This window comes from Colias philodice, chromosome 3, assembly GCF_061535455.1.
Source record: "Colias philodice isolate Cphi_HAF_F1 chromosome 3, ilColPhil1 Martin Lab GWU primary, whole genome shotgun sequence".
Classification (NCBI taxonomy): domain Eukaryota; kingdom Metazoa; phylum Arthropoda; class Insecta; order Lepidoptera; family Pieridae; genus Colias; species Colias philodice.
In genome coordinates this window covers 8,766,009-8,782,338 of record NC_143088.1, presented here as the reverse complement: position 1 = coordinate 8,782,338, position 16,330 = coordinate 8,766,009, and the positions used below count along the sequence as shown (strand labels likewise).

General features: G+C 31.6%; 1 protein-coding gene across 1 annotated transcript; it reads left to right on the top strand.

Annotated features, from left to right (window-relative positions):
* The first annotated feature begins 203 nt into the window (after positions 1-203).
* LOC149489865 (serine protease inhibitor 88Ea-like) lies at positions 204-14,379 on the top strand. The gene is made up of 8 exons (XM_089714640.1): positions 204-390; positions 5,009-5,306; positions 10,930-11,097; positions 11,825-12,086; positions 12,196-12,294; positions 12,416-12,546; positions 13,168-13,294; positions 13,948-14,379. The coding sequence occupies exons 1-8, from the start codon at positions 386-388 to the stop codon at positions 14,106-14,108; spliced, it is 1,251 nt and encodes a 416-aa protein (XP_089570766.1). The 5' UTR covers positions 204-385; the 3' UTR covers positions 14,109-14,379.
* Positions 14,380-16,330: the final 1,951 nt, after the last annotated feature.

Below are 16,330 nucleotides of genomic sequence, written 5' to 3'. Positions count from 1 at the left end.
AGTTTATTTCACGTTTTCTTTAATTCCAGTGAATTTGAACAAATTCGTGGGATTCTTGTAAGATATTTTAAATGTTTTTGTGTTTTCGTGAAGGTGGTTCATCCTACAACAATTAGTATGACCATATAATATGAATAATATAAAAGTATACAACTCGTGTCACCGCCTGGTTTCAAACGTACACCAGTCACAAACATAAAAGAGGATAGCGGCCGGTTCTCAATCAGTTAGCCTCAGAGCTCCGCTACAGAATAACGTTACGTTACTTTCACATAAACAAAAACATTAAAACAAGTTAAAAATAACAGTGATTTACGTGACTTTTACATTTTTACTTCTCAAATATATTTGACGGACGAAAACAATAGGATTTTTCAGACAAAGGATGAGGTGAGCGTTGTTTTTCTCCATGGATGATATTGTTTATCCTGTTTGTTAAGGTTACATATATATGTATATTAATGCATGTAGGTATTTTTAAATTACGTTTTAGGTAAAGCATTTAATTATTTAAAATTAGGTATTTAAAAACTGTTCCTACCGCTATTAAATACTGCATTTTGTCCATTACATAAGCAAACAAGAGATCAAAATATATTTTGTTAAATTTATAATAGATACCTACTCCTAATATGTATTATCTTATCAATAGAAAGCTCGAATATACACAGCTTTAACATCAGAATTAAGTTATATTTACAGATTGCTTTGGACTAATCAGTGTTTATATTATACTGTAAATACAAATAACAATACCACTCATGCTGATTTTCATGCACGCTTTCTAATGTCTATGACGAATTCGCGTTGAAATTACAACATATGTTTATGTCGTAGTTTATTCATAGAATCAGTCATTTTATATAATGCCATATATTTTGGTATATTATTACTTTTGGATATTATGACTACAATGCTTACTCTTGTTTGTACACAAATATTATTTTAATCGTTATGTGCTCTCGTAGAGCATTGTTGATCAATTATTATTGTATGAAAATACGTTATGGTACATAAGTAAATAAGGAAGGATGTTCAATATTTTAACTATATTAAACTAACTATACCTACTTAAGCTTTTAAGACATACATAAGCCAATGTAAAATATCCCTGTAAAAAAATTGTGCTTCATAAAAGATGCTACAGCAATTTAACACTATCTATACACACAGTATAAAAAAATTGTATAAAATTCAGTCAGAACAATGATAAGCAATCAGGTGTTATTAGAACTAATCTGTACATTTTCAAGATGCACATGCACAATGCATATCGTTAGTAAAATATTGTTGATGCTTACTTAATAATTAAGAGGAGGCTCCCTAAATTTTATGTGAATTTGCATTAATATTCTGAAACAGTCACACATACAATCAAAATGGAACTTTAGTATATGATTTATTGGGTCTTTTTCTTGTTCCATGTACAAGACAGTTACGTTATTGTAACATTTTCGTTTATTATCACAATTATGCCTTTTTTAAGGATTATTATATTTTTGAAGTGAAACTTCTTTATCGGGGTTGAAAAAAAAGTAGTGTAACATTTTTTCGTTACGCGCGACATTTTTCCGTTACGCGCGTTTTTCTTATCCCTACCACGCGTGATTACACGTATTTTTGTAAAGTTCCTAGTAAATTATTCTTTGAAAAATAAGGTCATAAAGAAGTTTCACTTCTTACGTGTGTACTAGTACCTACACGCACACATTTTTTTAACATTTACTTGGACTTTATGTCTAAAATAAATGTTAACCTTAACAGTAAGAAAATATAGTTTACTATCCAATGACCAATCCCAAGATATTTTTTCTCTAGATCAATTATTACTTTAGTTATAAACGAAATAAGAATTGAGACTTACGAGATTTAATTTCGAGCTCGATCGCGATCAAATAGCGCACGCGATATTCAACTTTATTACGGCTGTGTTAGCGTCTAGCACCGTATCGGTCTAACCGGTCTCTCAGTGCCAGAAATTATGTTAGGGAGCCTCATGATAAGAATGAGGAATACAGAGGAAACGCATTTTAGAATAAACATACATATGTCCCAAACACGTCTAGACGACTTTAAGTTGCCAAGGCCTAAAATCGTCTATTGACCCCAGTGGAACATAATATAATATTCAGAAGACATTTTAAGGTAGAATAGGTACCTACATGAAAATAATTATACCTGCAGCAAAATGGCAGCAAACTAGATTTTGTGTTTACAATAAAAATATAAAGCGTCTCATTTTAGTACCTATTTTATATTTTATTCTATAAGTAAGAGTAGGTTTGGGTGTATGTAAGGTGTATGTCTATCCTCTTTTACGCAAAACGGTCAATCGATATTACCGTGGATTGGAATGAGTTGTTCGTATTGAATCTCTACTTGATATTGTTGTCTCTTACATTTTTAAATAATAGGTTAAGAATTCCTTACCTATATTACCACAGTATATTACCAAACATTAAAACATAAGAAATATTTTTCATGCAAGTTAAAATTTAAAAAAAAACATACAACTTTTGAGAACGTCTAGCTGGGTCTTATATCAAAAATGTTTATAGGTCATGATTTGGCAATACCTTTGAACTAAGCCTTTGAATTATTAAATATATTATGTTACATCAATTGTTTGCAGTGAATTAATATTTTTTTTACTAATAGGCCGTCAATTATTGGAAAACAATAGAAGCAATTATACTTGCAAGTTCTTAACTATACTGCTGTATAGTGTATCCTTGTGTTTATATTGTTAAATTTGTATTATATTTGTTTATGTTATAACACGAAGTATATTCAAACACGTGTTTTTCATAATATAGGTCACTAATATCAGATCATAATCCGTATGCTATGCTGTCTGAAAATATAACAACAGAATCAAAATCGGCTGAGATTTTTTATAATTTAGCTGATATTGAATAATCAAATAATTTTCACTTCGAACGTTAGTTAATTCTTCAAAATAAAGCAGCCCTTATAATAGTTAGTTAGTTAGTTAGTTAGTTAGTTAGTTATAATATATAGATAGGTACTATAATATTAATATTACGTTCCCCAAGAATATTTGTAGGTGTAATTTAATGTTCAGAATGTCTCCCATTGCAATTTAATTATTTATATAGACCGCGGCAGCCTACACCGTACCTACACGTAGAAAAATATAAACCCATTATGCAGTACCAGTGTCATAATAATGACGTTGTGTTTCATCGATCAATATGTCCACAGCTGATAACACCAGTCTTTGTTTGTTGTTTCATATTCCAGTAGCGTACATTACCAATAACGTAGTAAGTACATACAATTGAATCTTATGCAAACGTTACGTTACTTTAGGCGTGACTGGTTTAAAAAACACGAAGGTTTTTAAAGGAATTACAAAATTTTAGGTAGCCCTTTGAAAAGAAGACGTAACTACAAGATTAAATTTATATAAAGATGTATTAAAAAAAAAATTGTGTCTAAAACCGTTAAAAAATCGCATTTACACTTCCAACTGATTTATTTTTAAAGCATAAAAACATCTAATAAAACATAAATGAAATTTGCAATCCACTTTTTAAATTGCAACGGTTAATTCTTAACGGTGCTGTCATAAAACATTTTTACGTTTTCTGAAATCATTACCGTAATCAATGATTCGCAATACACCGTTATATGTATGGGAATATGTAGGTAACGTATTTTCCCAGCTGGGCTTACTTTTACGATGTATCGATTACCTTACAAGCGTAACGTAAACATGAATTGCAATTTAATTATTTTTAATATGACACAGGGTTTTTACATTCACATAATACTCTAATTACATACTGACAATCATCCGATATTATGATTAAATTAAATGGAAATGTACTACATCCAGTTGAATGCATGAATTTTCAATTTGCTGACTGAAATAGGTCATCGCCGTAAGTTTCTCACATATTAGTGATCTAACGAGTTCACTGCGGTCTGGACAATGAAACCTCAATTCTCTCAACTAAACGTTTGACGCAGGTAATTATGTGCTTTTAGAGTATTAATGGTATATTTTGTCCTCAATAAAGTATAAACCGCGTTCGCGGGTACGAATGACACGCTTTAGTGGTCCGGTTGTTGTGTAACAAATGCGCTGACGTGTCTGACTTTCTCTGCGCTGATGATCTCCAAAGGGAAATCCGTGCATTATGCTCGAATTCTATTGTTCACATCGGAATTCCCTCTAACAAATTAGAATAGAATGAAGGTTGTGAAAATCCAGCAGTTTATTTTATCTATTTCACTAGTATATATATGTAAATGTTACGAATACTTCAAGGAATAAACAAATACTTACACTGCATTAATAGCATTGTTGATAAAAGTTATTTGTTTAGATAATATTTGAAAAAGGTCGTGATAAATAATTGTAATAGTGTGTCATAAATAACAAAAGCATTAATGGATAAGGTATTGGAATTCGTCGAATAATAAAGCTGGTATTACGATTAATGTAAAATAAATATTGCCTTGACATACAAATAATATAATTCTGCGTATTCATATTATGGATAATATGCAATGTAGAAGAATTCGTCTTGAAATGCATATGTTATGAATAAAACACGAGTCGCTGGGTTTTCCCAGTTTCGCGCGGGGACAACCGCGCGATTCCGTTCGTGACCAATCCTTTGCTTGCTTTAATATAATAGCGTTAAGGTTAAACGTTGACGCATATTTTACAACTGCAATTATTATTTTTACAATAACTATTATATTTACATGTCACTATTGGATGATTATACACAATACAGGCATTTACTCAACTCAACAAAACGAGTTTCCACTCAATTTGACTCTACATGGAATTCTAACTACTGAAATATCGGATTATGCAATTAGTTTTATTTTATTAATTAGCATGATTACTAACTCAATTCTGTTGCTCCAGCTTTTCTATTGCCAAAAAGACATCTTCATGTGTAACAAGGCCTTCCTAAATAAACCATGAACGTCCTACCTATTAACACTTAAAAATTGTTTGTTTCAGATTTAAGATGATGAAATTAGCACTTTTGATCATCGCATCGGCTGCGGCGGTGAACAGCCAGTGTTTTTACAAAGACGATGCATCCAAAAAACTGAACCCCGACGATCGAATAAATATGTACAAGGGTCAACTACATTTTACTTTAGACCTGTTTAATGCAATCAACAAATATGTACCGGATGACAACATCTTCTTCTCACCATTTTCGGTGTACCATGCCCTGCTCCTTGGTTATTTTGCAGCGGGCCACCAAACAGAACAAGGGCTGAAACAAGCCTTGAAAATTGCTGATTCTTTGGTAAGGCTTATTTTTACAGGGCATTTTATTATTCAAAATAATATTGCATAGAGCAATCATCATTAGGATGTAACGATGTAGAGGTGTTGTTGATGTAAATCTTAATTACTTCATATTTAATAATATTAGTTATCTTAAAATAACAAATGAACAACATAATTAACACTTCGACAATATATATCTGAAACATCTTTCTTAGACATCCCCAAGTGTATTTACTATTGTAATATGTAGATATTCTTACGTTTAATTCTCAGAACAATCGTTTCAAGAGCGCAGCTAACACAACATGACCAAGATATTGTCATCCTTCCCCCTCGGATCTCAGTCAGAGTGGACGTGTTTGTGTTCGTTTCTCTAAAAATATTTTTATTTGCGAATAATTAATTAAATTAAATCGAAACTAAAGTCAGCAGTACCAGGCGAGCATAAACCGTACGAAGTTATTTAGCGTCGCTGTGGATGTGCGAGTGAAACAATCTGTGAGTAAAAGAGCAAGCGTTGAAGTAAAATTACAAATAAATGTACTAGGAGAACATCAGTAAAAGAAATTAAAACCCTAAAAACTGTACAAAAAATTCACAACGTCCATTAATGTCGTCTTAGCTAGTTGGACCGCAGTACGGACGAGACAACGTCTTGAGGAAAGCGAGTTCTAGTCCCAACAGAATATATTGAATTTTTTATATTTTATTTTTATTATTTTCTATTTATTTATTTTTTGGGACTCATAATGCCCCTTAAAAGAACACCACCGACTGGCTCATCTAAATCAAAATGTGATACCGAATCGGACTCAAATACTCCGTCTTATGGAAGACAAACTATAAATATAAGCCAAAGACGTAAACGCAAACTGGAGCACGGTGAAGAATTGAGTGATTTAAAGGAATATTTTAAAAAGGTGTTTACGGAATTTAAAGATGAACAAGAAAAGAAATATGCCTCCTTGCTTAACAGATTTGAAGAAATGAATAAATCACTATCAAATTTCTGTAAGACAACGGAATTCATTTCAAAACAATACGATGATTTAAAAGAACAATTTAATACCTTAATAAGCGAAAAGAAAGCACTTCTTAATAACACGAATATGCTCGTAGATAAAATCGAAAACTTTGAAAGGCATCAAAAAAGAGCTAGCCTAGAATTGAGAAACATACCTTCACGTATACCGGAATCCAAAGAAGACCTTTTTAAAATAGTAATCAACACGGGCAAATTCCTAAGTGTTCCTGTCGCTCCTTCGGATATCTTTGATGTATTCCGTACTAAAGCAAATTCTCAAGGCATGAAATCTCTGATAGTTGAATTTAATTCAGTTATAACTAAGGAAAAATTTTTACAGTCATTAAAAAAATATAATCAGATAAATAAACCTAATTTCTTCAACTCTACAAATCTGGAAATTGAAGGACCGTCTAAACAGGTCTATATGTCAGAATCTCTTACCGCAAAAACAAGACACCTTTTTTATTTAGCCCGAGATTTTGCAAAAACCAATAACTACAGCTATTGTTGGACATCCCGAGGTTTTGTTTATTTGAAGAAAAAGGAGGGTAGTCAAGCAATTCGCGTAAACTCGCAAGATATTCTAACATCCTTATGTATATCAAAATGACTAATTTTTGTAAAGTTTAATTGTTTTAGTTTTGTAAACTATTTTTTACTTCCAACTTATTATGTATTTATTGCTAAAATGAATGTAAACAATTTCAACAAACACATTACATATACACATATTAATTATACATTAATTATTTTCAGAAACACATATTTTTATCATTTTATAAACGACACCAAATTCATCCTCCAGTACTACATCATAACTACCATTTATATTGATTGTGGATCTGAATGTTATTTGCACTTCCACTACAATACAACCGCTTTTATAATCCGTTTAAAAAAAAGTAAATATTGCTTAGCTAATTTAGACACAACTGCTTGTTGTTGTAAGGCTATAATATTAGGTTTTCTCTTGGTCGCAATTAAAAAAACCCCAATTTTAAATACACTATATACGTTTCTATGTACAAATGTAGAAGGTATCGTTATTTTGTATTGTCTTAAAAAATCGTCTACGCCCTTTTATATAATGAACAATCAGTATTATATCATATTATTTAAAATTCGATGATGTTAATCAAATACACAAAGACATAGATTCCTTTAACATAGCTGAATCTACTATGTGTGATATTGAAGACTGTCGGTCTCACCTTCCGGTTTCTAAAAAATGTTTAAAAATTTTCCAGCAAAATATACGTAGCTTAAATTGTAATTTTGATGGCCTATTAGCGATTCTTACCAGCAGTGGAGTTTTGTGGGACTATGTTGTCTTGACGGAGTGTTGGCTGTCACTTAATTATAATATACCAATTATGGAAGGGTACCACCATCACGCTAGTACGAACAATCGTACTCAAAACGAAGGCGTCGTGGTGTATTATAGAAATGAATTAGTTACTCTGGTATCGGAACCACAAATAGTGGACGCAAACTGTGTTATTCTTCAACCAGATCGTAATACTATCGTTATTGCTATTTATAGACCTCCAGGGTATAAAAATATAAACAACTTTATTCAATCTCTAAACAGCATTTTGATGAATTATTCTTCCACTCAGAATATAATTATCGTGGGTGACATTAATATTGACATTAGCGAAAATTGCTCGGATATAAACGCCTTCACTTATTTAGAAATGCTTGCATTCCATGGCATTCAACCGGCTCATTCTCTTCCTACTCGCTATAAATCATGCTTAGATCACGTTTTACTTAAAACTAAACTAGCTGCTCATTGTCTTATACTTCCAACATCTCTTACTGACCATAATAGTGTAGTTCTTTATATTTCCATAAATAAAATCTTAAAACCCAGTAAACATGTAACACATATAAACTATGATAAATTAGGTATTGATTTAAATGAAACAGATTTTAAACCTCTCTACACATTTCCTGATATAGATGATGCTGTTAACTTCTTTATAAATAGTCTTCGAACTCTGATAGTTGCGAACTCTACTGAGACCGTAAAGTCTAAGAGAAGGAGAATTCTTAAGCCATGGATGACACAAGGAATCTTAAAATGTCTCAAAAATCGAGATAATCTATACAAAAAAACTAAAAAAGAACCAAATAACGATATCTTAAAAGTTACTTATAAGAGATACAGAAATTTTTGTTCGTCCTTGATTAAAAAATTAAAAAGAGATTACGAGAAATTACAACTACAAAATGCTAAAAATAATAATAAAAGACTATGGAAAGCCATCAAAGAGATCACAAATACATCGAAAATTAAAAATAATTCATCCGAACTCCTATTAAGCAATAACTCTAAGCAATCTATAAATGACGTTAATAGCTTCTTTGTTAATATTGGCGAAAAGTTGGCAGAAAAAATAAACCGAAACAAACATATCAGACGGACAGGCTCTTCAGCACATGTTTCCAACCCCCATTCTTTTGTTATGCTACCTACCACTGAAGATGAAGTCAAATCTATAATAAGGAATCTAAAAAGTGATTGCGCTGTTGGTCTCGATCTGATTTCTTCCAATATCCTAAAGAATTTTTGTGAAATTTTATCTCCTCATATAACATATATTTGTAACTTGTCAATATCAACAGGACAATTTCCTAAAGTTTTAAAAAAATCAAGAATCCATCCAATCCACAAGGGCGGAGACAGGGACTGTGTTAATAACTACAGGCCAATTTCTATCCTTCCAGCTTTGTCAAAAATTTTGGAAAGAGTCATGAATAAAAGGCTTGTTGACTTTTTAGAGAAGAATAAGCTTTTGTCTTCAGCTCAATTCGGTTTTAGAGCTAACAAATCGACTTCTGATGCTGTACACGAACTTACAAATTTTATTGTGACTAATATGGATAAAAAGAAGAAAACATTAGCAATATTTCTGGATCTGGCCAAGGCTTTTGACACAGTCTCTGTCCCGATCTTGATAAACAAACTTGAATGCTTAGGTGTTAGGGATATACAATTGAATCTGTTCAAAAGCTATTTGACTGATCGAACGCAATGTGTAATAATTGACGATGTTATCAGTGATGAGGCTCCTATCAACTATGGCGTCCCACAGGGCAGTATTTTAGGCCCTACTTTGTTTCTCGTCTATATTAATGATCTGTGTAAACTTAAATTTCCATCAGCTAAAATCATTACCTTTGCTGATGACACATCTTTGGTATTCAGCGGTGATACGTGGAATGAAGTATTTTTAAATGCCCAACAAGGACTAAATGAAGTTACTGAGTGGTTACATGAAAATTCCCTAACATTAAACATCGATAAGACAAAGTATATAACTTTCTCTATGAAAAATACTGATAAAACTGATATGCATAGTTTAATTACACACTCTTGTAACAAAAATGATCCAAACTGCACATGTCCTAGAATAAATAGTACTGAATCAATAAAATACCTGGGCGTTATTATAGACGATAAATTGAATTTTCAATCACACATTAACTTAATAGCCACTCGCACCCGTAAGCTTATCTCAATTTTCAAAAACTTAAGACATGTTGCTGATGAACAACTCATTATAACAGTATATAAAGCCCTATGCCAGTCACTGTTGACCTATTGCATAACATCTTGGGGTGGTGCTCCTAAAACTTATTTTATTAAGATAGAAAGAGCACAACGAGCTGTCTTAAAAGTTATAAAATTTCTGCCTTTCTTTCACCCTACAAAGGACGTTTATGTGATGACCAGGGTACTAACTGTACGACAATTATTTATTCTTCACACAGCTGTACGCCAACATTCTCTTACTACCTTCAGCCTTGAGCGGGCTAACGCGTCACGCAGAAGGGGCAAAATTTGTGAAACAAATAAGTTTAGTACAAAATTTTCACATCGCTTTTTTTGTTACCAGGGCCCTAATATCTACAATAAATTAAACGAAATTCTCTCAATTTTTTCACTAACAACTGACAAGTGTAAACGTGTGGTAAGGGAATGGATTCAAAAATTGGATTATGCTGCTACAGAAAACTTGCTTTAAATTGTGAAATTTGTGATGTTAGTAAATATGAAATTAATTATTAATAATATATCTAATAATAAATTATTTATTACAGTAGGTAAAATGATAAAATTGCTTTCAGTGTAAATTATTTTTATTTAAAATATAAATAAACAAATGGATGAATTTTAAAATATGTATGACACACTAACATAAACGCGCGCACACACACACACACACACACAAACATACACACACAACACACACACACACACACACACAAACACATATGTAGGTATATTTTTAATTTTTATTTTTGTAAATTTTAAATAACAATAAACTTATGTCGTTCTCACTACCTAACCACAAACTTATGAATTATGTGAAACATATTTTTGTAATTGTTTTTTGGTTCCGAGGGCGGGGACCTGGTGATCTGTGATACCGGTTAAAACCCATTTCAGACACCAGCTCCTCCAACTCCAACTTATTGTTTGATAACTTTGTATGCATGTAGATTAATTTATGTGATTGGGAATTGTGAGGAGAAATAAATAAATGATTTGATTTGATTTGATTTGATTTGATTGTATCCTAAATTTACGTTTCGTTTTCAGGACAAGGTGAACCTGCTGACGGCTTACAAAGTGGACAAGAGGTCGCGGACTATGAACAACAACAGTGACAGCTATGAGTTCACAAACGCCAACAGGATGTTCGTCGACAACGGGCTGCACGTCAGACAATGTTTGCTCGACCTCCTTTCTGGGGAACTTGAAGCATTGGTAATGTTGTTACAAATGTAATTGATGTTATGCTTATGAGTTGGGTGGCTTTTGATCGTGGATACATTCTCAGATGTGCGTCGTAGAGGCTTCTATGTTTAGATCCACTTCATAAATACAATTGAATTGTCAAATGGGTAGCGTAAAACTCGAGAACTCGTCCAATGTATAAAAAATAAGGTTTTTGTCAAGGCACAAGAAAATTCTTATAGAGAGAAAAAAGTTTAAAATATCTAATATTCTTTCTTTCTTTTTAAAATTCATAATATCTTTTCACTCTGTTCGGGAAAAGGCTGTATGCTATATCCTACCATGGACGAAGCTGGGTCGGACTGCTAGTAAATTATAAAATAATGAATTGTACCTACATTGAGATGGATGGCAGGACAGAAGAGCTTAATAGGAATCAGATTGTGCTTAAAAGATTCGATACGCCATTGAAACTTTCTCTTTCATTGCACTCTCTCAATTTGTGACCTAGCAAAATACTTTTATGGAAATTTTAAACGCTGTTGCTATGTAACGCATATCATAGTACAGCGTGACTGATGATAGCCTAATTACATTCAATAACATTTATATAAAACAATAGTAAATTACTATATTGTGTACGGAAATATTTTTATTTACTTATTCTATACGTCATCAGTCATTGATTAGGTTACTCATAAAATTTATTAGATCGTTCTTTTTAGATACGGTAATGACTTTTGTTGCCTTCTTTCAGAACTTCCAAGACCAACCAGATCAATCAAGAGAGCACATTAACAGTTGGGTCGAACGCGTTACAAAGAACAACATCAAGGATCTTATTCCCGCAGACGGCATCTCACATTCCACGAAGCTGGTTCTAGCAAATGCTGCGTACTTCAAAGGCGTTTGGGCCTCAAAATTCCCCGCTGAAAGAACAAAGAAGCAAGTTTTCTACGTCTCCGAAACTCGCCAAACCTTAGTACCGTTCATGAGGCAAAAGGGAATATTCCACTATAGTATGTATTTTCCTGTATGATATAGAAAAACAATTTAATTATGTATAATGCATTATAATTACACTGTAACTGCGTTTTATCTGTATTAATTAATTTATCAACTTTTCAGTGGTAAATGAGGACCTTGGAGCTCAAATTCTAGAACTTCCATACAAAGGCAATGACATCAGCATGTACATTCTTCTTCCACCCTACTCAATGAAGGAAGGTACGTAACTTATATTACATTTGCTTATTATACCTCTGTAAGCAGATGTTTTACGTTAGCGATTGTAGCATATGTTTTAAAAGTTTTAAGCATTTCTTATTCATCTGCTCGTATTTTTCAGGTGTATCTAACATAATCAACAATTTAACTCCGGAGCGTCTTGCCGCTGTAGTTGAAGAAGGTTATATGGGTCGCGAGGTTGTCGTTGAAATACCCAAATTTACCATTGAAAGATCTCTAGAACTTAAACCCGTAAGTAATCAAAGCATTGTATTATATTATTACTATACATACATTGCACTGTTATTTACAACGATCTCTAAGAAATTGTTACCTACTTGCTGTAAGGGTACTGAAGGAACATCTCAGAGGAACATTATTTAAAAACATTTTTTCCTCACATTTTATGAGGTAGGTACCTACCCTGACGAGTTAAGGACATATTTTCTGATTCATGTATTTTATCGTCACTCGCAGTACGATAAAGTAGATGACTTGGTTATAAGTAAATTAGAGTGAGAAATTAGAGGTATTATTATGTAACTTAAGAAATAAAATTTTAAAACACATATAAACAGAAGAGCCCAATTTACGCAGTCTGTTGATCAATAGATATCCTCACTCAAATATAAATAAAAATAACCCTGAAGAGAAGCAATTTTGGTTGATCGATCAACACTTGAATTTTATTTGTAGTTTTAAATTGCAGAGAACCAAAAAAAGGTTTAGCGACCTAAAAAGAATCACGTTATAAGCTACTATAATTGTAACTGTTTAATTAAAAGTACTTGTCTCTGCGTAGCAAAGTAGGTACCTGTACGTATACAATAATGTATAATGCATAATTTAAATATCTGTATGTATACATTTTAGATTCTTGAAACTCTTGGTGTTGGTGATCTTTTCAACGCGACATCAGACTTCTCCACTCTTACTGATGACCGCGGTATTGTCTTCGATGATGCAGTCCATAAAGCAAAGATACAAGTTGACGAAGAAGGTAATTATTCTTTCATACTAGCTGGCGTATATCTATTTTTGTTCAAAAATTTTATACATATTTGACAAAAGTTTAATATTTAAAGAGTGAAAAACATCTATCCATTAAAAATTTCATGTTTATTATATTTTATCTGCCTTTGTACATGAATTTCATACATTTATATAATGAACTGTGGGAGAATTTATTCCTTCCTCATTTATGGATTCCATACTTGGTATAAATTTCGAATCAGAACCATGTACCTTCTTGTCTTATATTATTATTCCATGTGCCATCCATTAAAATCGATTCAGTCGTTGTTTCATTTTTAAAATCATGTTATTATGCTCGAGTTGAAAATTGTAATAACACACTCTTTACCAACCAAATGTTATCGATCGAAAAGAGAAATAATACGGATATAGGTTTCATTGGAGACATTTTGCATACTTACTGATTCATATTCATATCCAATTATCCCCTATTACTGGTACACTAATGATAACTGGTACACTGGTTACTGGTACATACCTACAAGCATACCTACTTCTAAACACACATTAATTATCGTTTACCAATAATTTATCAAAGATGTTCTTACAACAACTTTTTAAATAATTTATCAATGAAGTTTTTACAACAACGTTGTAATTGTAAATTCTATTTTCCAGGCACGGTAGCAGCAGCGGCAACAGCAATATTCGGCTTCCGATCATCTCGTCCAGCAGAACCAAGCGTCTTCATCGCTAACTTCCCCTTCGTTTATGTCATTTATGAGAGACCCACCAACTCTATACTCTTTATGGGTGTTTACAGAGATCCTAAGAAGTAAAAAGCGTAGATACTAATTATTTAAAACATGTTATTTTCTCTTTATTGTACGTATACGTACCTCGTGTGAGTGAGAACGCTGAGAGGAATATGGAATGTATGGAAATAGGACTACTAAATACAATGTATTTATTCTAAACTAATCTCTCGATTCAATGTTTATTTTACGGAATAGTGAAATGTTGCACTTCAAGTATTATAAAAACTTATGAAGATGGGAAAGACGTTCTTTTATATTTTACATTAATTTATTATAAAAAATTTAATTAAAATATTTTGTTTTATTTCTGTCTATATATCTCCATAACACAAACAGCTGATCATATAAATTAGAATATTTGAAGGTAATTCATTCAGTAGTAAGAACAAAATGACACACGCGTTTTGGAAAATGGATGCTATTTCCTATTTGATCGAAAAATATCGAGCAAAAACCAGCAGGACAATTTTTGTTCTTAGATTCATACAGGAAAAGAAAATATATTGACGTAAAATAAAATGTAACTAAGTGAAACAAAAGGCAACAATCTAACTTAAAATAGGTAGTACTTATAGGTATAATCATGATCATTTCCATCAGTAATTTGTGGTAAACATTACAAATATAAAGTATTAACTATTTCAATAATTTATTTGATTGTTTATAATCTTTATTATCTATACATATAATAAAATCGTAGGAAAGTCAAAACTGTACATTGAATATTTTTTTAAAAGAATACATAATCCATGATCTATAATCGATATAGAAGCCAAAAATATAGTTTTTAGAATTTTTGTCTGTTTGTCTGTTTGTCTGTTTGTCTGTTTGTCTGTATGTTTGTCCGAGCTAATCTCGAAAAGTACTGCATAGATTGACTTCAAATTTTGCATGAATATTACTAACAGGTCGTGTGAGGTTTTTTTAAACATATTATCATGCTATCACCTCCGGGGGAGGAGCTGTGAACCTTTACTTTTCTTACGTATTCCGTGAACTACGACAGCGTACAATCTAAAGACTCATGTTTAAATGTTGTTTTTGAGTAAGCCATGCTATTATCTAGCTTTACACTATAAAAACTACGTCATTTACGTAATTTGGGCAGAGAAACTGTTTAATGAATCTTAGTACTATAAAGACAAATTTGATTCAGCGCCATCTATGAGATTTCGTAAAAATCAAATCAATTTACATGTTAACACTACTGAACACAATGTTAAAAATTAATAATTTAAATATAATTATGTTATTTATTTATTTAACTCTTTAACCCATAATAAATCTTCCCTTCCCTATAAGGTGCGCTTATATAATTCGTGTGAATATACTACATTTTTAAAAGTGAGGGTAGATGTATATTATTTTAAGTCAAACTAGACACCATTACAGTTAATCTAATATTGATTGTGTTCATTGGTTACATTTTTAAAAATCTTCGTGTTTTAATAATTCGATCACGAGGCGGGACTCTAATACAAAAAGGTTAGTTCGTTGATAATTATTATTCCTTCATCATTTACATGTTGTTAGTAAAAATATACTTTGACTGTTAATACTTTTGTTCAGTATTTATCTGTATGATTATTGCTTGGTAATTATACTCTGTCCATTATATTATTTGCTTTTTGACAGCTTCACGCCTATGAAGGATTGTATTGTCTATGTTAAAATGTCATACAAATAATTATCGTTCTTCATGGACAGGTCCCGCCTACTTAGTGATGTCTACACAGAATTATTCAATGATGGGTCGATAGATTATAATAATCGATAGAAATACTCTGTAAAATATATCCGATGCAGAATAACTCTTCTATTATGTTATATAATTTAAACGTAAAGACAACCAAATTGTAAGATAGAAACCAATAAATAATAAAATATTAGTTTAGTTTAGTTTTAACATACAATGCATAGATATGTGGTCTTATTATTACATATCTTATTAGTACGTTTACGTTGTAATTATTATTTACGTACCTGATTCGATTTATGATAATATTTTTAATTTATAATTGAAATGGTATCACAATCGATAATCTTTTGAACATCACTTCTGGTATCACCCGTCGAGCTGTCAAAAAGCAATTCTTATAGTGGACAGACTATAAATATATTCATGTCGTATACCTAATTATAAACATAAGTGTGATGTGAAACTAGCTGGATTTATTTTTACACACTCATAGTCTTATATTTTGTGTTAATGTTAAAATAGTATTAATAGTGTAAATCATAAT

Coding starts and splice junctions, on each gene's coding strand:
- LOC149489865 (XM_089714640.1), top strand. Junction 11,098..11,824: donor CTGGGGAACTTGAAGCATTG/GTAATGTTGTTA, acceptor GCCTTCTTTCAG/AACTTCCAAGACCAACCAGA. Junction 13,295..13,947: donor GATACAAGTTGACGAAGAAG/GTAATTATTCTT, acceptor TCTATTTTCCAG/GCACGGTAGCAGCAGCGGCA.